Raw genomic sequence first — 23369 nt, 5'->3', positions numbered from 1 at the left:
AGCGGGGAAAGACTCTCAGTGAGAGAACCACAGCTCGCAGAGTTACTCCGACACCAATGAACCTGCGTGACGTTTATATAATGAATGTTGCTGCCATCTCTTGTATATTTCACCAGTGTGAATACTGAAAAAAAAAAATGCTGTATTTTCTATAATGTTGTACTGTCGCTGCTGAAAATTCCTTCACCTGAGGGAAGTTGTGTAAAAGAAACTATTTTTGATTTTCTTACCAAAAAGAATTCTAATTATACATATGTTCTAATGAATAAAATGCATCCTGAAGTTTTAATGTTTCTTTCCAATTTGTGTGTGTGTGAGAGACCGTGTGGAGGAGATTTGAGAGACCGTGTGATCCCTATTTCAGGGGATGGGAGGGGGTCAAAGGCCGAGGTTGAGAATCCAGTTGTGGTGGACGAACCGATGGGGATATTAACCTCCTCGCTGCTGTTATGCTTCAAGTTAGAAATTCCAAAGTGTTTTATGAAGCCCGCCTGAATCATAAGTTTTGCAATTCGAATTTGGCCAGGATAAGCACGAGCTGTTTCACTTCAGGTATGATTCAAGTGACCCACTCGGGAGCTTTTACCAACCAACGTTTATTTAAGAATATTGTTAACATGTATAGGAAGGAAATTAGCAAGAACTTTTATCAATTACAGACAAGAAACAAAGCAGCCGCTACAATGTATAATGCTGAATGAATATCTCTGATATGTTCCAATTAAAACCAAAACCCATAGACAACAAAAACCCTTTTCACAGGTTTAATACAGCACAGACTAATGCTCACTTGATGTTGGGATCGAGGCCCCTCGGTTGGATTCTGCGGTCTAATGCTTTTGAGACTCAGAACAGTTTGAAGACCAGACAGCTTTCTAAAGCACCAGAGCACAGATTAATTACTGCAGAATGGCAACAAGCCTTTCTTTCAGCTAACTGGTAAAAGTTTCAAAGCAAAACAGAGAGAGAGAAAGAGACTTCTTTTCCAGCTCGTTTCTCAGACTGTCTTCAACACTGCAGCCAAAACGTAACTGAAAGCTGAAAAACTTTGGTCACTTGACCTACCCATAGTTTTTTTTCACCAACAATGACATCAGCTAAGGCTGTGAGCGTGAGAAACACTGGCCATGAGAACTGCAGAGATCATGATTTTAAAAAAACCTTCCTTAAAGGGACACTAACATCACACTGTGGCAGTCAGCACTGAATTTTCACTCCCAGAATAATTGTTAATGCTAAATTTCTTTCATGCCTGACCTTCCTGTTGGGGAGCACTTCAGCGGTCACGGGCATTCGGCCTCTGATATTCGGGTAAGCGTTCTCCAAGGCGGCCTTCGCGACACACGACAGCGCAGAGTCGCGGAGCAGAAACTGATAGCCAGGTTCCGCACACACAAGGACGGCCTCAACCGGGATATTGGGTTTATGTCACACTATTTCACATAAATATTTCTGCTTTTTTCCTCCTGAGTCTTTATCATGCGATCCTAGAATCAGAATTTATGTCACACTATTTGTAACTCCCACAGTTGCGTGGACCTGCAGAGTTTCACTGGCTGTCTTGTCTGGAGACAATACACATCTTTTTAGCCTGTCTTGATGCTCTCTCCACTCCCATTGTTTTGTTTCTTAAAGACTGGATTAGTTGTAAGTATTCGCATTCCAACCATTATTCATGTAAATTGAGTCTGTGTCTTATAAGTTCTGTTTGTGAACAGAATTCCCACTCACCTGAAGAAGGGGCTCAGAGCCTCGAAAGCTTGTGTGGCTTTTGCTACCAAATAAACCTGTTGGACTTTAACCTGGTGTTGTTAAACTTCTTACTTCCAACCCAGGCCAGGTGAGATCTGAACATTAGAACTGTCGTCAAGGAACCTTACCAACATCCAGTACCATTGGATTGATGGCGGACATTCACCCCCCCCCCCCCCCCCCCCCCACCCCCTCACTGTATTACAGCATCAGGTAAGCTTAAACAGTCCATTGAAACTATGGAGCCAGGAAGCAGGTGGGATTTGGGTAATGAAGGGATCGAAAATCTGAGGTGGGAGGATTGGATCTCAGTGGGAGGGGTTGGGGGGGGGGGGAGGGTTGCAGGTCTGGGCTAAGAGTGGGTGGGATCAGATCATGGGGGTATGGCTGGGAGTTGGGTCTATGGGTGGACTGGGGGGGGAGGGAGGGTTCGGACCTTTGGAGTGGCGGGGGGGTGAGAATCTGGCCCATTGTAATGGGATGTGGGGGGGGATGCTGGAGGTGGGCCCTGTGGGTGGAGATTGAATTGGTCCTCAGGGAGGGGGAGACTGGGTTGAGGATGGGTCCGGTCGGAGGGGTCAGGTTGGTACTGGGTGGACAGGGGTGCAGGGGGAGCTGGTGTTGGGCCTTTGTGGTGCTGGGTTGGGTTAGCACTGGGGGTGGGGGGTCGAAACCGTGGAGGGTGGTTAAGGAATCACGTGGGGGTTCGGAGGGGCGGGGGGGGGGGAAGGGGTTTGTGGTAGGGGGCGGGGGGGGGGGAAGGGGTTTGTGGTAGGGGGCGGGTGTCCCTTGCGCGGTCTGGGGTGAAGGCATGGCTCGTGGGGTGGGGTGTCAGCTGTTTATACGCACACCCTCAGTCCACCAGCAGCCACTCTCCACAGTCAGACCCATAAAGGTGTTCTCGGGAGTTTCTGCGTTCTCGGGGAGTGTTGTGTGGATAACTCGCAATGTCTGAATGTGGAGCCCACGCTACCAAATAAACCTGTCGGACTTTAACCTGGCGTTGTGAGACTTCTTACTGTGCCCCACCCCAGTCCAACACCGGCATCTCCACATTGTGGAGCCCGTGTCCTGGGTGTATAGCTGTGTGTGTGTATCTGAGGGTAATACATTGCAACTTTTAAAAATCACTGCAAGGAGGTGAGTTGGTTGAAGTTTCTTCGCCCTTTGCTTCATGGCTTCATGGCTAAAGAAAGGGAAAAAGAACAGGTTCAACTATATAGAAGAAAAGAAGTGATTTACCTTTACACAGCACTGAATGCCTCCAAAGTGTTTTATAGCCATTGAGTTGTGCTGAGATAAGGAGGGCTCCAGGAAGGTTCATAGAACTTCACCGGATCCCAACAGTGCAGAAGGAGGCCATTCAGCTCGAGTCTGCAATGACTTCAGCTGAGCATCTTACCCAGGCCCGAGCTCCATAACACCACATATTTACCCCTTAACCCATACCTCCTGGGACACTGGGGGGCAATTTAGCACAGCCAATTCACCTAGCCTGCACATCTTTTGGATTGTGGGAGGAAACCCACGCAGACACGGGGAGAATGTTCAGACTCCACGCAGACAGTCACCCGAGGCCGGAATTGAACCTGGGGTCTCTGGTGCCGTGAGGCAGCTGTGCTAACCACTGTGTCGCCATGCTGCCTCAGTTAGAAACTGGCATGAAGTGCATTTGCTGATCTCAGTTGAGGTGTAACTCCTATCACCCTCAGCATCATCCGAATAGATCGGGGGGGCGGGTGGATCACAGGTTAGTCATTTTGTTGAGGTAAGCAGTGGGTCAAATATGCCAAATGGAACCTGTTCTCCAACAGGTACAGGGTGAGAGAAGATCAAAAAGGTTAAGGGCAATTAGGGATGGGCAATAAATTGTGGTCTTTGAGTGATGCCCACATCCCGTAATATGTATTTTAAAAAACTTGTTGGTTGTTCTTTTACCCATTCTTATTGAACTTGGGAGAGATGTGTAGAGGTCGGGACAGTGGCGTTCGAAAGCCTGATAGAAAAGATAACACGGGCGCCGCCCTTTCATCGTCAGATCCTGCAGGAAATCAGTAACTCGCCTGAAAAGCTCCTCATTCCTGTTCAAGTGCTGGAAATACAGAGAATAACAGCTCATTAAACTCAGGCCCCATTTCTGAGAGAAGCTTCAGCGTACAGTTTCGCAACAACATTCACTGTTACAACTGCAACTAAAATGGAGTCGGCGCGGACTGTTCATTTAGTGTGATGTGTGGAGGTCGGTTAGAATGGGCCTGGGCTGTGCCCTTCACAGTGCAATTCACTCTCCTATATACCCCGCAGTAACAAATCATCAGCTGGATGAAACTCAAAGCTGCGGACACCGGGAGAAAATCAAAATGGAAACTTGTTGAAGGCCACACAGCCAACCCGTCACTCAGTATTGGTGAAGAGAACGGCCAAGTTATCACAACTCTTGATCACAACTGAAAAAATCTTTACAGAGGACACATTGGCACCACATCTGTAAACATCCACTCCCTCCACTCAGTAGCAGCAGTGTGTGTACCATCTACAAGATGCACTGCAGCAAAGATCCTCCGACAGCATCTTCCAAACCCACTTCCATCTAGAAGGGCAAGGGCAGCAGATACATGGGAACACCACCACCTGCAAGTTCTCCTCCAAGCCACTCACCGTCCTGACTTGGAAATATATCGCCGTTCCTTCACAGTCGCTGGGTCAAAATCCTGGAATTTCCTCCCTAACGGCATTGTGGGTCAACCCACAGAACATGGACTGCAGCGATTCAAGAAGGCAGCTCACCACCACCTTCTCAAGGGCAACTAGGAACGGGCAATAAGTGCTGGCCAGCCAGCGACGCCCATGTCCTATGAGTGAATTTTTTAAAAGTACAGCATAGAAACAGGCAATTCAGCCATGTCTGGACTTAATGTTCCACTTGAGCCTCTTCCCATCTTTCTGCACCTATCATCGTAACCTTCCCCCTCAAAAAGCTCACCTAACTTACTCCTTATACTAGGCACTTCAAGCACTCCCTGTGCTCACGGCTTCGACATTCTCACCACTCAGTAAGAGGTTTCTCCTCATTTCCTTATTGGGTTTCTTAGCGACCATCTTGTGTTAGTGGTCTCTTCTCCACAAGTGGTAAGTGTTTCGCAAACTGGTGTTGGGTGTGGGTTTATATGGCTCGCCTGCCCCAACCGAGCACAAGGGGCGGGGGAGGGGGGGGGGGTCGTCACCTTCGGCAGAACTGGAAGATCCCACCAATGGGAAGGACCAGAAAATCCCACCCATTGAGTTAGGGAGGAATCTTGCAGATATTGGAGGAATTCTTTTTATTATCTTTTGCCTCTTCTGCTGCTCGTGAAGCGTCTTCGATTTGAAAACAAGACAAAACTAAGTGGAGGGAGAAATAATTATCACCTTATCTCTTTCTGCTGGGTTGAAGACTTGATGACTGGATAAATCTTCAACAAGTAGTTTCAGAGTAACATCATTGATTCCTCCGTCATTGGAGAGATACACAAAGTCCATGCTTAGATTCTTCACATATATCTCATAAGCTGTGGGGAAAGCTAGAATGTCCACAAAGGACGACCATGTTAGTGATGGTGTAATATTGTTAATCTGCCTTATACCAGGATAGAGGAAGGGTACTAATAGGAAAAAATATCCATACAAACTATTTAACAAGACCAGGTCTGCATTCCTATTATGCTTTATCCAATTTTTTTTTGTCCAGAATGTTCCAAAGCAATTCAGCACGAATGAATTTGGGTGGCGCGGTGGCACAGTGGTTAGCACTGCTGCCTCACAGCGCCAGGGACCCGGGTTCAATTCCTGGCCTTGGGTCATTGTCTGTGTGGAGTCCGCACGTTCTCCCCGTGTCTGCGTGGGTTTCCTCCAGGTGCTCCGGTTTCCTCCCACACTCCAAAGATGTGCAGGTTAGGGGGATTGGCCATGCTAAATTGCCCTTAGTGTCCAAAAATGTGCAGGTTTGGGGGATTGGCCATGCTAAATTGCTCCTTAGTGTCCAAAGATGTGCAGGTTAGGGGGATTGGCCATGCTAAATTGCCCTTTAGTGTCCAAAGATGTGCAGGTTAGGGAGATTGGCCATGCTAAATTGTCCCTTAGTGTCCAAAGATGTGCAGGTTAGCGGATTGGCTGTGAGAAATGCATGGGGTTACTGAGATAGGGTGGGAGATGTTTAAATTCTCTGATTTGGACATTCTCAATGATTTACCAGGATGCTGCCTGGTTTGGAGGGTAGGTCTTATGAAGAAAGGTTGAGGGAGCTAGGGCTGTTCTCTCTGGAGCGGAGGAGGCTGAGGGGAGACTTAATAGAGGTTTATAAAATGATGAAGGGGATAGATAGAGTGAACGTTCAAAGACTATTTCCTCGGGTGGATGGAGCTATTACAAGGGGGCATAACTATAGGGTTCGTGGTGGGAGATACAGGAAGGATATCAGAGGTAGGTTCTTTACGCAGAGAGTGGTTGGGGTGTGGAATGGACTGCCTGCAGTGATAGTGGAGTCAGACACTTTAGGAACATTTAAGCGGTTATTGGATAGGCACATGGAGCACACCAGGATGATAGGGAGTGGGATAGCTTGATCTTGGTTTCAGATAAAGCTCGGCACAACATCGTGGGCCGAAGGGCCTGTTCTGTGCTGTACTGTTCTATGTACTATGTTCTATGTTCAATGACTGACCAGCCACAATTCACTGGGCCAGATCCATTAGCCTCCGAGTGGAGAAATCTCACTTCTTCTCTGTCCTAATGGACAATGCCCAATCCTGAGACCATGACCTCTACCTTTAGAATTTTGAATCAAGGGGAAACGCATCTATCCTGCCCAACTCTCCCAGAATCTCAACAATCAAGTGGTTTGGCCAAAAATGAGCTCTAATCTGTGATATGAAATTGGGGAAAGTGAGGGAATTCAGGAGTTTATTGAGATGAGAAGGAGAGAAGGCATTATTGAACATTTATTTTGGCAGGAAGAGGAGGGAGAAAAAGCTGGACTAAAGTTAGGCCTCGCCACGGCCTGTTTTTGATCTGTTGATGAGATAAGCTGTGATGTCAGAACAGGCTCGTTTGAAGCTGTTGCCATGGCGATCAAGCAGCACTCACTCAGCAATAACCTGCTCACTGACGCCCAGTTTGGGTTCTGCCAGGGTCACTCAGCTCGTACCCTCATCACAGCCTTGTTCCAAAAATGGACAAAAGAACTGAACTCAGGGAGGGAGGTTAGAGTGGCTGCCCTTGACATCAAAGCAGAATTTCATCAAGTGAGATATCGGGAAGCCTCACAAAACCGAAGCCAATGGGAATCAAACACTCCGCTGGTTGGAGTCAAACCTGGCACAAAGGAAGATGGCTGTGGTGGTTGAAGGCCAATCATCTTAGTCCCCGGACATCACTACAGGGATTCCTCAGGGTAGTGTCCTAGGCCCAAACATTGTCAGTTCCTTCATCAACAACCTGCCTTCCAACATAAGGTCAGAAATGAGGATGTTCACTGATGATTGGACAATGTTCAGTATTATTCGCAACATTCAGGGAGTTGACCAGAAACTGAACTGGACTCGCCACAGAAATACTGTGGCTACCAGAGCGGGTCAAAGGCTAGGAATCCTGCGGCAAGTAACTCACCTCCTGACTCCCCAAAGCCTGTCCACTATCTTCAGGGTACAAGTCAGGAGTGTGATGGAATATTCCCCGCTTGCCTGGATGGGCGCAGCTCCAACATCACTCAAGAAGCTCAACACCACCCAGGACAAAGCAGCCCCGTTTGATTAGCACCACATCCACAAACATCAACTCTCTGCACCATTGACACTCAGTGGCAGCAGTGTTGTACCATTTACAAGATGCACTGCAGCAATTCACCAAGGGTCCTTTGACAGCATCTTCCAAAGCCTTTATCACTTACAAAGACAAAGGCAGCAGGTGCATTGGGACGTCACCACTTACAAGTTCCCTTCCAAGTCACTCACCATCCTGACTTGGAGATACATCTCCCTTCCTTCATTGTCACTGCGTCAAAATCCTGGAACACATCCCTAACAGCATTGCGGGTGTACCTACACCATATGGAAGGCAGCAGTTCAAAAAGGCAGCTTCTCAAGGGCAACTCGGGTTAAGTGCTGGCCAAGCCCACATCCCATAAAAGGATATAATAATTTTCTTATAAATAATTCCACCCATGTCTTGGATGTTTACCTGAGATTGTGTCTGCAGTTGGAGGTAGTCCATCATGGTCCATCTTAAACCCTAGAAATATCAGCAGAAACAGGGTCTGAAAAAATCCATTGTAATTACATATTCATAACATCAAGTATAAAGCACAAAATAAAAGGACTTGCAGCCATCTAGTGCTATTCACTCCATCAGGCTGTCCAACCTGTTTCACAACAATGGAATCATTTGGAAATGTAGCCACTGTTAGCAGTGATTCAAACACAGCAGCCAATATTCACACAGCAAGCTCACACAAACGGCAATGAGCAGACATGTCTGTTGGTTGAGGCCTGGGAACCAGAAGAACTCCCTTCCTCTCCCTCGAGTGCAGCCTTGATGAAAAGGTTCCAACAATTGCAGCACTGCCTCAGTACCACACTGAAGAGCAGTCCAATAACGTACTAGATTCCCCAGTGTGGGACTTGAAACTACAACTTGCTGACTCGGAAACACAGTTAATATTTCAGACCTCAAGAGAGCTCTGCTCTGCTGAAACTCCTACACCAGCTGAGGTTTGAGATTGTGGGGAATCAGAGACATTTAACCCATCATTGACATTTTTGAAATTCAGTAATTGGATGTGGACTTTGATGGCTGGGCCAGTATTTATTGCCCATCATTTATTGTCCTTGAACTGAGTGGCTTTTTTTTATTCATTCGTGGGACATTTATTGCCCATCCCTGGTTGCCCGAGGGCAGTTGAGAGTCAACCACATTGCTGTGGCTCTGGAGTCACATGTAGGCCAGACCGGGTAAGGGACGGCAGATTTCCTTCCCTAAAGGACATTGGGTTTTTCCAACAATTGACAATGATTTCATGGTCATCAGTAGATTCTTAATTCCAGATATTTTTTATTGAATTCAAATTTCAGCATCTGCTGTGACGGGATTTGAACCCGGGTCCCCAGAACATTAGCTGAGTTTCTGGATTAATAGTCTCGGGATAATACCACTAGGCCATTGCCTCCCCCTTATTCACCACTCTCTGGCTGAAGAAATTTCTCCTCACCTCAGTCCTAAAAGGTCTATCCCTTATCCTCAAACTACAACCCCTAGTTCTGGACTTCCCCCACCATCAGGAACATTCATTTTAAATCCAACCTGTCCAACCCTGTTAGAATTTAATAGTCCAGTGATAATACCACTAGGCCGTCACCTCCCCAGACTGAGCTCCAAAGAGCACCAAGTGTGAGTACTGGGTACACAGCAAAGGACTCGGCTGTGTACCCTTACGTCCTCACCTCAACAAATTTTGGGCTCGACACAATGCTGAACTCTACTTCCGCCGCCTTTGTCTCCGTGCTCACTTCTTTGGGCAAGATTCCTCCCCCCGTTCAGCAGATCCTTTCACCCCCCTCCAGCATTCCCCCACTCCACCTGGACCCCTCCCTCTGGCCTCTTACCTCCTCTTGATCTTTTTATTGAGAACTGTCAGCTTGACATCGGCCGTCTCAATTTCTCCGCTCCTCTCAGCCACTCTAACTTGTCTCCTTCCAAACTTGCTGCACTTCTCCCTCTTAGGACCAACCCTGACTTTCTAATCAAACCAGGGCTGATTTTTCCCCTCCAGTTGTTCATATTCTTCAGATTTTGTAAGCTCATATCAGATACGGTTACAAGAACACTTAGCAGAGGTTCACTTTGGAATCTTCCTGTCTGGTGTAAGGATCTCTACCTCGCAGAGGCTGAGTGCCAATTCTCGGACGCTTCTCCCTACCTCCCCCGGACCATGACCCCCACCACTGAACATCAAGCCACTGTTTCCAGGACTGTCAATGACCTCATCTCCTCCGGAGATCTCCTCCACAGCCTCCAACCTCAGTCTCCCAGCCCTGAACAGCCCACTTCGACCACCTTCCCAAAATCCACAAACAGGACTGCCCCGGTAGGCCCATAATGTCAGGCTGTTCCTGCCCCACTGAACTCATTTCCTCCTATCTTGACTCCATTCTCTTTCCTCTTGTCCAGTTCTTTCCCACCTACATCCGTGATTCCTCCGATGCCCTCCGCCATATCAACAACTTCCAGTTCCCGACCCAAACCATCTCCTCCTCACCATGGATGTCCAATCCCCCTTCACCTCCATTCCCCACCAGGATGGACTCAGAGCTCTTCACTTCTTCCTCGAACAGAGGCCTGAACAATTCCTGTCCACCTCCACTCTCCTCCGTCTGCCTGAACTGGTTCTCTCACTCAACAATTTCCCCTTTAACTCGGCTCACTTCCTCCAAATAAAAGGTGTGGCTATGGGCACCCGCATGGGTCACAGTTATGCCGTCTCTTTATGAGTTATGTGGAGCATTCCCTGTTCCAGCCCTACTCCGGCCCCTTCCCACAACTCCTTTATCGGTACATTGATGACTATTTTGGTGCCACTTCATGCTGGCGTTTGGACATGGGAAAAATTATCAATTTTGATTCCAGTTTCCACCCCTCTATCACCTCCACATGGTCCATCTCTGACACTTCTCTTCCCTTCCTTGACCTCTCTGTCTCCATTTCTGGTGATAAACTGTCCACCAGTATCCATTACAAGTCAACCAACTCCCACAACTACCTTGGCTACAGCTCTTCACATCCCACAATCTGGAAGGACTCCACCTCATTCTCTCAGTTCTTTCTCCTCTGCCGCATCTGTTCTGATGATGTCGCTTTCCAAAACAGCGCTGCTGGAATGTCTTCCTTTTTCCTCAATCGTGGTTTTCCACCCACTGTGGTTGACAGGGCTCTCAACCGTGCCCCACCCATCCCCAGGCCACTGCTCTCACCCCCTTCCCGCTCTCCCAGAACCAGGTTCGGGTCCCCCTTTTCCTCACTTTTCACCCCACCAGCCTCCGCATTCAAAGGATCATCCTCCGCCATTTCCGCCAACTCCAGCATGATGCCACCACTCAACACATCTTCCCCTCACTCCCCCCTGTCAGCATTTCCACAGGGGCTGTTCTCACCGGGACATCCTGGTCCATTCCTCCATCACATCCAACACCTCTCCCCCTGCCCACGGCACCTTTCCGTGCAGTTGTAGAAGGTGCACCTGCCCCTTTACCTCCTCCCTATACACCATCCCAGGTCCCAAACACCCCTTTCAGGTGAAGCATGCAGTTCACCTGCACCTCTTTCAATCTGGTCTATTGCACTCGCTGCTCCCAATACACGTTTCATCCCATTCATCCATTTCATTATCCTTCTTTCTCACTTCCATTGTTCCATTTCTCCATTCCAGCTCTCCCTCTTGCCTACTTCCCCCCTGCCCCCCCCACACCCACTCCCCCCCCCACACCCACTCCCACCCCCCCCCCCAACCCCCCCCCCCCCCCCCCAACCCCCCCGCCCCCCCAACCCCCCACAACACTGCTGCTTCACAGCTCCAGGGACTGGGTTCGATTCCCGGCTCGGGTCACTGTCTGTGTGGAGTTTGCACATTCTCCTCATGTCTGCGTGGGTTTCCTCCGGATGCTCCGGTTTCCTCCCACAGTCCAAAGATGTGTGGGTTAGGTTGATTGGCCATGATAAAATTGCCCCTTGGTAACCTGAGATGCGTAGGTTAGAGGGATTAGTGGATAAAATATGTCGGGATATGGGGGTAGGGCCTGGGTGGGATTATGGTCGGTGCAGACTCGATGGGCCGAATGGCCTCTTTCTGCACCGTAGGGTTTCTATGATTCTATGATTCTTACTTTGCTGTCTGGATGGAAGTTGATCGCAGGCAGGCTTGTTTATCGTTTCAAATGCCTGATAAAAATATTCCACAACAGTTGGTCCTTTCATTTTAATATTGTCCAGGAAACATCCAACTCGGGAAATAAGGACATTCCGGTGATTTCTATACTGTAAAAGAAAAACACAAACCAGCCGGTCATTACTAATTGTCAGAATCGGAGCTACCATATATACTCGAGTAAGGGTCAATCTCAACTTGTGGATAAAAATTCCAAACTCTTTCCATTTAAACCCACTCACCTTTGGAGCCATATTCACCCTGATGTACATTCAAAGATTCTGTGTCTGTGCGGGTGATGTCAAGCTCACTGTCCAGACTGCATTCCCACCAATCCCACCCTCTAATACAACAATGTGGAATCAAGAAGGAACAACTCCTTGGCGGCACGGTAGCACAGTGGTTAGCACTGCTGCCTCACAGCTCCAGGGGCCTGGGTTCGACTCCTGGATCGGGTCACTGTCTGTGTGCAGTTTGCACATTCTCCTCGTGTCTGCGTGGGTTTCCTCCGGGTGCTCCGGTTTCCTCCCACAGTCCAAAGATGTGCGGGTTAGGTTGATTGGCCATGCTAAAATTCCCCCTTAGTGTCCTGAGATGCGTAGGTTAGAGGGATTAGCAGGTAAAATATATAGGGATAGGGGGGTAGGGCCTGGGTGGGATTGTGGTCGGTGCAGACTCGATGGGCCAAATGGCCTCTTTCTGAACTGTAGGGTTTCCATGATTCTATGATTCTATAATTGCTAAAAACCCAGTTCCAACTTAAAGTTGTCGAGACCTCAGAGCAGACAAACAATTGAGTGGCGGCTAAAGAATTCAGGATATCAGGGGGTTTTAGAGATGGGAGGAGGTTCTCTGCACAGCTTAGACAGATGTACAGGTATCAGTGGCAGCACAGTGACTCAGTGGTTAGCACTGTTGCGATCTGGGTTCAATTCCGGCCTTGGGCCACTGTCTGTGTGGAGTTTGCACATTCTCCCCATGTCTGCGTGGATTTCCTCTGGATGCTCCAGTTTCTTCCCATAGTCCAAAGATCTGCAGGTTAGGTTGATTGGCCATGCTAAATTGACCCTAGTGTCAGGGGGATTAGATAGAAACATAGAAACTAGAAGCAGGAGTAGGCCATTCGGCCCTCCCCCCCTGCCCCCTCCCGCCTCTCCCTTTCCCCCCTCCCCCTCCCCCCTTCCCCCCTCACCCCGTTCCCCCTCCCACCTCCACCTCACCTCCCCCTCCCCCCCATTCCTCCCTCCCCCCTTTCCCCCTCCCCCCCTCCCACTCCCCCTCCCCCTCCCACCACTCCCCGTCCCCCTCCCCCCTCCCCCCACTCCCCCCTCCACCCCACTCCCACCCTCCCCCGCCCCCCACCCCTCCACCATTAATTTTGATCATGGCTGATCATCAAATTCAATATCCTGATCCCCCCTTTCCCCAATATCCTTTGATCCCTTTAGCCCCAAGAGCTAGCTCTCATTTATTCTTGAAATCAGACAACGTTTTGGCCTCAACTGCATTCTGTGGTAGTGAGTTCCACACATTCAGCACCCTCTGGGTGAAGAAATTTCTCCTCACCTCAGTCCTAAAAGATTTACCCCTTATCCTCAAACTATGACCCCCTAGTTCTGGACTCCACCACCATTGGGAACATTCTTTCTGAATCTACCCTGTCTAACCCTGTTGGAATTTTATACGTTTCCATGACATTCCCGCTCACTCTTCTAAACTCCAGTGAATATAATCCTAACCGACTCAGTCTCTCCTCATCTGACAAACCTGCCAACCCCTCGTTCTGAATCCTTGTAACGGTTCCCATCCCCCTGCCATATTAGTTTAAACCCTCCCCAACTTTAGTAAGCTAAATATGTGGGGTTACGGGGATAGGGCCTGGTTGGGATTGTGGTCAGTGCAAACATGATAGGCCGAATGACCTTTTTCTGCACTGTAGACATTCTCTGATCAATATCTCTGTTTCAGAGAGAATTCTTCCATCTCTCGCTATCCATCGTTCCCCCAGAACAGAGAACACTCTTCATTGCATTTTTGCTCGTGATTTTAACAAGCCTTCTTCCTTGTACAAGGAATTTATTTATGTATATATTATCGAATGGTTCTTTGCTTTTTGACTACACCCTGGCTATGACTGTAACACTACATTCTGCACCCTCCTTTCCTTCTCCCCTATGTACTCTATGAACAGTATGCTTTGTCTGTATAGCACGCAGGAAACAATACTTTTCACTGTATCCCAATACATGTGACAATAATAAATCAAATCAAATCAAATATCTGGCCTATTTCTATCTAAATGCTACACTCTGATTAGTAAATGCAAACCCAATATTATCTTTTAAAAATGTGACTGGGACCATCAGTTAAATCAAACACAAACCGCAGACACATTTGGGCAGATCTCAAAATATATTTGAATTTAATGGTGTCTGCGTGGGTTTCCTCCGGGTGCTCCGGTTTCCTCCCACACTCCAAAGATGTGTGGGTTAGGTTGATTGGACGTGCAAAATTGCCCCTTAATGTCAGGGGGATTAGCATGGGTAAATACATGGGGATAGGGCCTGGGTGGGATTGTTGTAAGGGCAGGCTCGATGGGCCGAATGGCCTCCTCCTGCATTGTAGGGATTCTGTGACTGACCCCCCAGCCCCCAGCAATTGTCTTTGACAAATCGGCGAATCATTGCAACCAGGTTATCACAGCTTTGATTTTGTAAGCAAGGTTTAATCTCTGTGACCGAACTGAAGGAGTCAAACCCATAATATTCTGGTCAGAGCTTTGCGATCCAGCGCTCCTCATTCCCCCTTTGGGAGGACTCACAAAGAGTTTATAGTTTGCCCTTGGGCCAGAGATTGGATCTGGGATGAGCTACTCTTAGCAAGTCTCAGCCCCAAGACGCTCCTTATCACCTACCTCTTTGACCAAGCTTTTGGCCGTCTATTTTGATACCTCAGGTGGCTCGATATCTGACTTTGTTTCATAATTGTTCCTGCGATGAGCCTTAGAGACTCTTACCTCAGATAGTGATGCTATATAAATACCAGTTACTGTTACTGCTGTGATGTAGCAGAGAGGGAGGAATCTTTACCTTCTCAAATTCGATTTTGTTTATCATCTTTGCTTGAAAGAGTTCATTGACTACAGCTTCCAGATCACTATCAGATATCCCATTCCCGTTGGTTAAATACAGCTGGTCCTTTTGAAGATTCTCCATATTGAAGGTTCCTTAAAGAAATATTTTAAAAAACAGATATAAAGAACAAAGTCATGGAAAGATACAAGCCACGTTGTGAACTGCTGGACTTTCTAATATTCCAGTCAACTGGAGATGAGGGTGCTTATTCAAATACATTTAAAATAAAACTCAGGTGTGTTGTTTGACAGCAGCCCAAGGGGATTTTATATGTTTGACACCATTACCCAAATCTCGAGGGCTGGAATTCTCCGGCCATTCACGCCCCCTCGTCGCTACCAGCGAGGACGGAGAATTTCATGCTCAGCCCAATCTCCGTTCACTGCAGCGGGACTGGAGAATCCCATTGGCATGAACGGCCGGAGAATTCCGCCCATAGTCTTGTGGCTCAGTGGGTTAGTTTATTTACTTATTGTTACAAGTAGGCTTACATTAACACAGCAATGAAGTTACTGTGAAAATCCCCTAGTCGCCACACTCCGGCGCCTGTTGGGGTACACTGAGGGAGAATTTAGCATGGCCAATGCACCTAACCAGCAGGTCTTTCGGACTGTGGGAGGAAACCGGAGCACCCGGAGGAAACCCACGCAGACACGGGGAGAACGTGCAGACTCTGCACAGACAGTGACCCAAGGCTGGAATTGAACTCGGGACCCTGGCGCTGTGAGGCAGCAGTGCTGACCACTGCACCACCATATTAGCGTCCCTGCCGCTGAGCCAGAGGCTCCGGGTTGGAGTCTCACCCAGGACTTGATGGGCAAGGAAGGTGCGTTCATAACGTGGCCAAACAGGTTATGAGTGGACCTGCAAAATCCTTCCAAACACGCCAGTCACTGATGGTAAGAGCTGGGAAAGACTCCTGGTCAGCCACGCTTGATGTGGAGTAGCATCCCTCAAACGATAAGTCCTCTGGCGACAGACTAGTGACCTGTTCCAGGAACTACTTGCTCTGGAAACAGACAAAATCAAGGACTCCACGCACCCCAGACATTCCCTCTTCCATCTTCTTCCGTCGGGAAAGATACGAAAGTCTGAGGTCAAGTACCAACGGACTCAAGAACAACTTCTTCCCTGCTGTCATCAGACTTTTAAATGGACCTACCTTGCATTAAGTTGATCTTTCTCTACACCCTAGCTATGACTGTAACACTACATTCTGCACTCTCTCCTTTCCTTCTCCCCTATGTACTCTATGAACAGTATGTTTTGTCTGTATAGAGCGCAAGAAACAATACTTTTCCATTCATAACCTGTTTGGCCGCGTTATGAACGCACCTTCCTTGCCCATCAAGTGCTGGGGTGAGACTCCAACCCAGAGCCTCTTGCTCAGAGGCAGGGACGCTAATATGGTGGCGCAGTCGTTAGCACTGCTGCCTCACAGCGCCAGGGTCCCGAGTTCAATTCCAGCCTTGGGTCACTGTCTGTGCAGAGTCTGCACATTCTCCCCATGTCCCAAAACATGGGACAATAATAAATCAAATCAAGTGATCTGCCGTCGTGCGCCACTAGGTGTGGGAAGAGGATTGGAATGGAACTCAAAATTACCCTCAACCTGAGAGAAAATATTGGTTATAATGTCATGGGCTTGTGTAGATAATTCTCTGAGGCTCAGTGTCACTTACAGGAGAGGATTTTGTATCCCCTATTATCTGAAGTCGAGTTTTATTGCCTGCAGGCTCCTTGCTGTGTGTGTCAGATACTAGAATTCTGTACCTCCTGCTATCCGAATTCTACAGTTTGACAGAAAGCCAAGGTCTTGAAAAGCGCTTCAATAGATTTAAGAATGATAATAAACCAATGATCATAAAATGATGTTGATAAATAGACTACCATCTTCACAGCAAGACTTCCCACCTCAATATCACTAAACAATGCATCCCTGCCACTCACTCTGCAGGTAGAAACTCACATTTCAACTAACTCACCCTAAGATAACTGGTGAGAGAGTAAAAGGAGGGATGGAGAGAGCATGTTCATTCATACTTTTAATTCATCAAGACTCTACCATTGTCCATTGAGATAAGTCAAAACAGATGCAGTCGACCCAATGTAATATAATCTAATTTTATCTGACAATACCGTAATACTTACAATCCCTGCCCCCATCAAAGAATCCCAAAAATGTTACAGTATTCTGCTGCTTCTTTTTTGACACAAGTCACTATTTTCAACCTTCAGAATAACACCACCTCCCAGACTCTCCTCTGTGTCTTTTTTTCCCTGGGGTATCCAACGTGCACTGGGTCTCCAGACCTCCACAACCTCCATTTTGTCCAGACTTCTTCTGCTGGCATTCCATTGGAACCATAGAACCATCGAAAATTACAGCTCAGAAACAGGCCTTTTGGCCCTTCTTGTCTGTGCCAAACCATTTTTTGCCTCGTCCCACTGACCTGCACTTGGACCATATCCCTCCACACCCCTCTCATCCATGAACCTGTCCAAGTTTTTCTTAAATGTTAAAAGCATTTACCACTTTATCGGGCAGCTCATTCCACACTCCCAGCACTCTCTGTGTGAAGAAGCCTCCCCTAATATTCCCTTTAAACTTTTCTCCTTTCACCCTTAACCCATGCCCTCTGGTTTCCTTTTCTCCCCTAGCCTCGGTGGAAAAAGCCTGCTTGCATTCACTCTATCTATACCCATCAAAATCTTATACACCTCTATCAAATCTCCCCTCATTCTTCTGCGCTCCAGGGAATAAAGTCCCAACCTATTCAATCTCTCTCTGTAACTCAGCTTCTCAAGTCCCGGCAACATCCTTGTGAACCTTCTCTGCACTCTTTCGACCTTATTTACATCCTTCCTGTAACTAGGTGACCAAAACTGTACACAATACTCTAAATTCGGCCTCACCAATGCCTTATATAACCTTACCATAACACTCCAACTTTTATACTCGATACTCCGATGTATAAAGGCCAATGTACCAAAGGCACTCTTTACGACCCAATCCACCTGTGACATCACTTTTAGGGAATTCTGTACCTGTATTCCCAGATCCCTCTGTTCAACTGCACTCTTCAGAGTCCTATCATTTACCCTGTACGTTCTACTTTGGTTTGTCCTTCTAATGTGCAATATCTCACACTTGTCTGCGTTAAATTCCATTTGCCATTTTTCAGCCCATTTTTCTAGTTGGTCCAAATCCCTCTGCAAGCTTTGAAAACCTTCCTCACTGTCCACTACACCTCCAAACTTTGTATCATCAGCAAATTTGCTGATCCAATTTACCACATTATCATCCAGATGATTGATATAGATGACAAACAACAATGGACCCAACACCGATCCCTGCGGCACACCACTAGTCACAGGCCTCCACTCAGAGAAGCAATCCTCCACAACCACTCTCTGGCTTCTTCCATTGAGCCAGTGTCTAATCCAATTTACTACCTCCCCATGTATACCTAGCCACTGAACCTTCCTAACTAACCTCCCATGAGGGACCTTGTCAAAGGCCTTGCTGAAATCCAGGTAGACAACATCCACTGCCTTCCCTTCATCCACTTTCCTGGTAACCTCCTCGAAAAACTTTAATAGATTGGTCAAACATGACCTACCACGCACAAAGCCATGTTGACTCTCCCTAATAAGTCCCTGTCTATCCAAATATTTGTAGATCCTATCCCTTATCACACCTTCCAATAACTTGCCCACCACCGTCGTCAAACTTACTGGCCTATAATTTCCCGGATTTCTTTTGGAACCTTCTTTAAACAACGGAACAACATGAGCCACCCTCCAATCATCCGGCACCTCCCCCGTGAATACTGACATTTTAAATATGTCTGCCAGGGCCCCTGCAAGTTCAACACTAGCTTCCTTCAAGGTCCGTGGGAATACCCTGTCCGGTCCTGGGGAGTTATCCACTCTGATTTGCCTCAAGACAGCGAGCACCTCCTCCCCTTTATCTGTAAAGGTTCCATGACCTCCCTACCTGTTTGCCCTATTTCCGTAGACTCCATGCCCGTTTCCTCAGTAAATACGGATGCAAAAAAACCATTTAGTATCTCCCCCATCTCTTTTGGTTCCATACACAGTCTACCACTCTGGTCTTCAAGAGGACCAATTTTATCCCTCACTATCCTTTTGCTCCTAACATACCTATAGAAGCTCTTTGGATTTTCCTTCATTCTGTCTGCCAAAGCAACCTCATGTCTTCTTTTAGCCCTGCTGATTTCCCTCTTAAGTAGCTTCTTGCACTTTTTATACTCCTCGAGCATCTAATCTGTTCCTTGCTGCCTGTACATTTCATACAACTCTCTCTTCCTCTTAATCAGTGTGATAATCTCCCTCGAGAACCAAGGTTCCTTATTCCTATTTACTTTGCCTTTAATCCTGACAGGAACATACAAACTCTGCGTTCTCAAAATTTCTCCTTTGAAGGCCTCCCACTTTCCATTTACATCCTTACCAGAGAACAGCCTGTGCCAATCCACACTTCCCAGATCCCTTCTCATTTCATCAAATTTGGCCTTTTTCCAGTTCAGAACTTCAACCCGAGGACCAGATCTATCCTTATCCATGATCAGGTTGAAATTAATGGCATTATGATCACTGGATCCAAAGTGTTCCCTCACACTCACATCCATCACCTGCCCTAACTCATTTCCCAATAGGAGATCCAATATCGCATCCTCTCTAGTTGGAACCTCTATATACTGATGTAGAAAATTTTCCTGAACACATTTTATCAACTCTACCCCGTCTAAACCTTTAACAGTATGCGAGTCCCAATCTATATGTGGAAAATTAAAATCCCCTACTATCACAACTTCGTGTTTCTTGCAGTTGTCAGCTATCTCTCTGCTGATTTGCTCCTCCAATTCTCGCTGACTATTGGGTGGTCTATAATACAACCCCATTAATGTGGTCATACCTTTCCTGTTTCTCAGCTCCACCCATAGGGCCTCTGTAGACAAGCTCCCTAATCTATCCTGCCTGAGTACCGCTGTAACATTTTCCCTGACCAACAATGCCACCCCCCCACCTTTTATCCCTCTGCCTCTATCCCGCCTGAAACATTGGAACCCTGGAACATTGAGCTGCCAGTCCTGCCCCTCCTGTAGCCAAGTTTCATTAATGGCTATAATGTCATATTTCCATGTGTCTATCCACACCTTCAGCTCATCTGCCTTCCCCACAATACTCCTGGCATTGAAATAGACACACCTCAAAAGGTTATTTCCATCACACTCAACCCTTCCATTTGTGATTTTACTTGAACTAACCTGTCTTTTTACCCCTGCTCCACTATCTGCTCTGGCACTCTGGTTCCCACCCCCCTGCAAATCTAGTTTAAACGTTCCCCAATAACACTAGCAAACCTCCCTGCAAGTATATTGGTCCCCTTGTAGTTTAGGGGTAACCCGTCTCTCTTGTACAGGTCCCACCTGCCCCAGAAGAGGTCCCAATGATCCAAGAATCGGAAACCCTGCCCCCTGCACCAGTTCCTCAGCCACATGTTCATCCGCCCAAGCATCCTACTCCTACCCTCACTGGCACGTGGCTCAGGTAGCAATCCTGAGATTACTACCCTCGGGGTCCTGCTTTTTAACTTCCTTCCAAGCACTTTGTACTCACTCTTTAGGACCTCCTCACTCTTCCTACCTATGTCATTTGTACCGATGCGTACCATGACATCTGGCTGATCACCTTCCCACTTTAGAACGCTGTGCACGCGATCAGAGACATCGCTGACCTTGGCACCCGGGAGGCAACAAAACATGCGGAAGTCTCTGCCCGACCACAGAACCTCCTGTCCGTACCTCTGACCATTGAGTCCCCTATCACTACTGCTCTCCTCTTCTTCCTCCCACCCTTTTGCGCTGTAGAACCAGACTCAGTATCAGAGTTCCGGCTGTCGCAGCTTGTCCCAGGTAAAGCATCTCCCACAACAGTATCCAATTCAGTATACCTGTTGTGGAGGGGTATGGCCACAGGGGAACCCTGCTCTGCCTGTCCTTTCACACTGCCATTTCCTCTCCTTACAGTAACCCAATTTCCTGTGCTCTGCTGCTTAGGTGTAACTACCTCCCTAAAGCTACTGTCTATAAACTCCTCATTCTCCTGAATTAGATGGAGGTCATCAAGCTCCTGCTCCAGTTCCCTAACACGCTTTGCTAGCAGCTGCAGCTGGATGCATCTTTTGCAGGTGCTGTCGTCAGGGATACCGGAGGTCTCCCTGATCTCCCACATCCTGCAACAGGAGCATTCCAACATCTTGCCTGGCATGTTTTTTTACTCTGGGGAAAAACAAGAATAATCTTTCTGGGGGAAAAAAAAACCTACTCCCGATTTTGCCTGTTCTCGCCCGTTGAGGCAAAGCCCTTCAGCTCTCAATCTGCCCCCTGCTCACTCCGCTGCCCGCTACAACGCTGCCCGCTGAATAGTGCGGCCTACTTTTAAACCTCTTGCACGCTAAAAAAAAAACACTCCAAACTTCCGGTTTACGGTTTGAAACTTTAAAAAATAAATAAATAAAGCCCGCGAAAATGTAATTTAAAGGCCAATTTCTCACCCTAGCGCTCCTGCAACAAATCGCTCCTCCGTGCCTCGCTGCAGAAGAACAATGTACTAAATCCTGTCCCCGCACCACCCCTCCCCCCCCCCCCCCCCCGCCGCCACCCACTCCATTCCCGCTCTGCCTCCCTGCGACTCACCCTCCTTGCCACTGTTTGCAAGCTCCTCCAGGGTCTACTTTCAATCGATCCTGGCACGTTGAATCACTTTCCGGATTCCTCTCGTTTTTCTCCTTCCCGCCCTGAACTGTGCAAGGAATACATTCAAATATGGGAAATTCCACGTGGCCCGAACGTAAACAAATCCAAACCAGCCAACACTTCCTCCTTACCTCAAAGTGTAGCCGGACCATAAGTTGATTATAAGTTTTTAAAGCTGGGAATCAGTGTTTTGTGAGCACTAAGTACGGCCAAAGTTAAACATCTGCTTCCACTTGCAGAACCCAACTTCCTGCACACGTCAAAAAACACAGAGTTTTAGGCGAGGCAGAGGAGGGGCGAGAAGAGGTGGGGGAGGTAGCAATACTGGTTCGGGCGCATATTACAGCTGTACAGAGGCTGGATAATTTGGACGTATCATGTAACGAGACACTGTGGGTGGAGCTCAGAAACAGGAAGGGTGCACTCACTATGCCGGGGATGTACTTAAGCCTCCAAACAGCCCACGGGAAGTTGAGGAACGGATATTGTGGTGAACCATAGTTGGTTACCACTATGAGTACTGAACCATAGATGGTCAGCACTATGGGTACTTGTAGATATGTTACTGTTGTCACTGTTGGGGTTAGGGTTGGGGTGTTCTACCTGTTGATATTGTTCTGTGGTACACTCCAGTTGGCTCCGCCTACCTGTAGGAGTATAAAGGTCACTGCACTGCCTGGTGACCCTTTAGTCTGGGATTGTATTGTATATAGTGTGCTCCATTCTTGTTAGTAATAAAAGCCTTTATTTCCCGGGTACAATCCAGCCTCCCGAGTGATTTAATCGCGCATCAGATATGTAAGGAGATTCTGGACAGGTGTAGAAAAAATAGGCTTGTTGTAGTGGGAGACTTTAATTTCCCTCATATAGACTGGAAATCCCTTAGAGCTGGGGGTCCGGACGGGGAGGAATTTGTAAAATGTGTCCAGGAAGGTTCTTTGGAACAATATGTTGATAGTCCAACTAGAGAGGGGGCTATACTGGACCTAGTATTTGGGAATGAGTCCGGTCAGGTCATCAAAGTTTCAGTGGGGGAACATGTGGCGAACAGTGACCACAATTCAGTAAACTTTCGGATAGTCATGGAAAAGGGTGAGTGTTGTCCTATGGGTAAGGTGCTGAATTGGGGGAAGGCTAACTACAGCCGGATTAGGCAGGATTTGGTGGCGGTTGATTGGGAGAGGCTGTTCGAGGGTAAATCCACATCTGGCATGTGGGAGTCTTTTAAGGAGCAGTTGATAGGAGTGCAGGACAGGCATGTGCCTGTAAAAGGGAAGGATAAGAAAGGTAGGATTCGAGAGCCGTGGATAACCAGGGAAATTGTGGGTCTAATCAAAAAGAAAAAAGAGGCGTACATGAGGTCCAGGCAGCTAAAAACAGATGAAACAGATGATTTGGAAGAAGATGTAGCTGGTCTGATTAGTAAGTTTGCGGACGACACAAAGATTGCTGGAGTTGCGGATAATGATGAACATTGTCAGAGAATACAGCAGAATATAGATAGGCTGGAACATTGGGCGGAGAAATGGCAGATGGAATTTAATCCAGATAAATGCGAAGTGATGCATTTTGGTAGATCTAATGCAAGGGGGAGCTATAAATAAATGGCAGAATCATCAGGAGTATAGACACACAGAGGGATCTGGGTGTACAAGTCCACACATCCTTAAAGGTGGCAGCACAGGTAGAAAAGGTGGTGAAGAAGGCATATGGCATACTTGCCTTTATTGGACGGGGCATAGAGTATAA

The 23369-nt window shown here is 47.6% G+C and overlaps 1 protein-coding gene across 2 annotated transcripts; it reads right to left on the bottom strand.

Moving 5' to 3' along the window:
- Positions 1-580: 580 nt before the first annotated feature.
- On the bottom strand, positions 581-21893 carry LOC144509961 (uncharacterized). Of its 2 annotated transcripts, XM_078239019.1 has the most exons (8): positions 21752-21893; positions 21561-21666; positions 14791-14927; positions 11661-11811; positions 7966-8016; positions 5161-5312; positions 3691-3844; positions 581-2938 (listed from the first exon to the last, which is right to left on the bottom strand). In XM_078239019.1, the coding sequence occupies exons 3-8, from the start codon at positions 14914-14916 to the stop codon at positions 2925-2927; spliced, it is 648 nt and encodes a 215-aa protein (XP_078095145.1). In that variant the 5' UTR covers positions 14917-14927; positions 21561-21666; positions 21752-21893; the 3' UTR covers positions 581-2924. The 2 variants fall into 2 exon arrangements, with proteins under 2 accessions (XP_078095145.1, XP_078095144.1); XM_078239018.1 differs by lacking the exon at positions 21561-21666.
- Between the last annotated feature and the right edge of the window lie 1476 nt (positions 21894-23369).

This window comes from Mustelus asterias, chromosome 22, assembly GCF_964213995.1.
Source record: "Mustelus asterias chromosome 22, sMusAst1.hap1.1, whole genome shotgun sequence".
In the NCBI taxonomy this organism is placed as follows: domain Eukaryota; kingdom Metazoa; phylum Chordata; class Chondrichthyes; order Carcharhiniformes; family Triakidae; genus Mustelus; species Mustelus asterias.
Note: the sequence above shows the minus strand (reverse complement) of the source record. Positions and strands in the feature narration are given on the sequence as shown.

Bases quoted from the DNA above. Each gene is read 5' to 3' on its own strand.
- LOC144509961 (XM_078239019.1), bottom strand. From the start codon at position 14,916: ATGGAGAATCTTCAAAAGGACCAGCTGTATTTAACCAACGGGAATGGG. The intron at 11,812-14,790 runs GTAAAGATTCCT...TTTCTTTTACAG, and splicing joins ACAAAATCGAATTTGAGAAG to TATAGAAATCACCGGAATGT. The intron at 8,017-11,660 runs GTAAGAATCATA...TGATATTTCTAG, and splicing joins ACTTCCATCCAGACAGCAAA to GGTTTAAGATGGACCATGAT.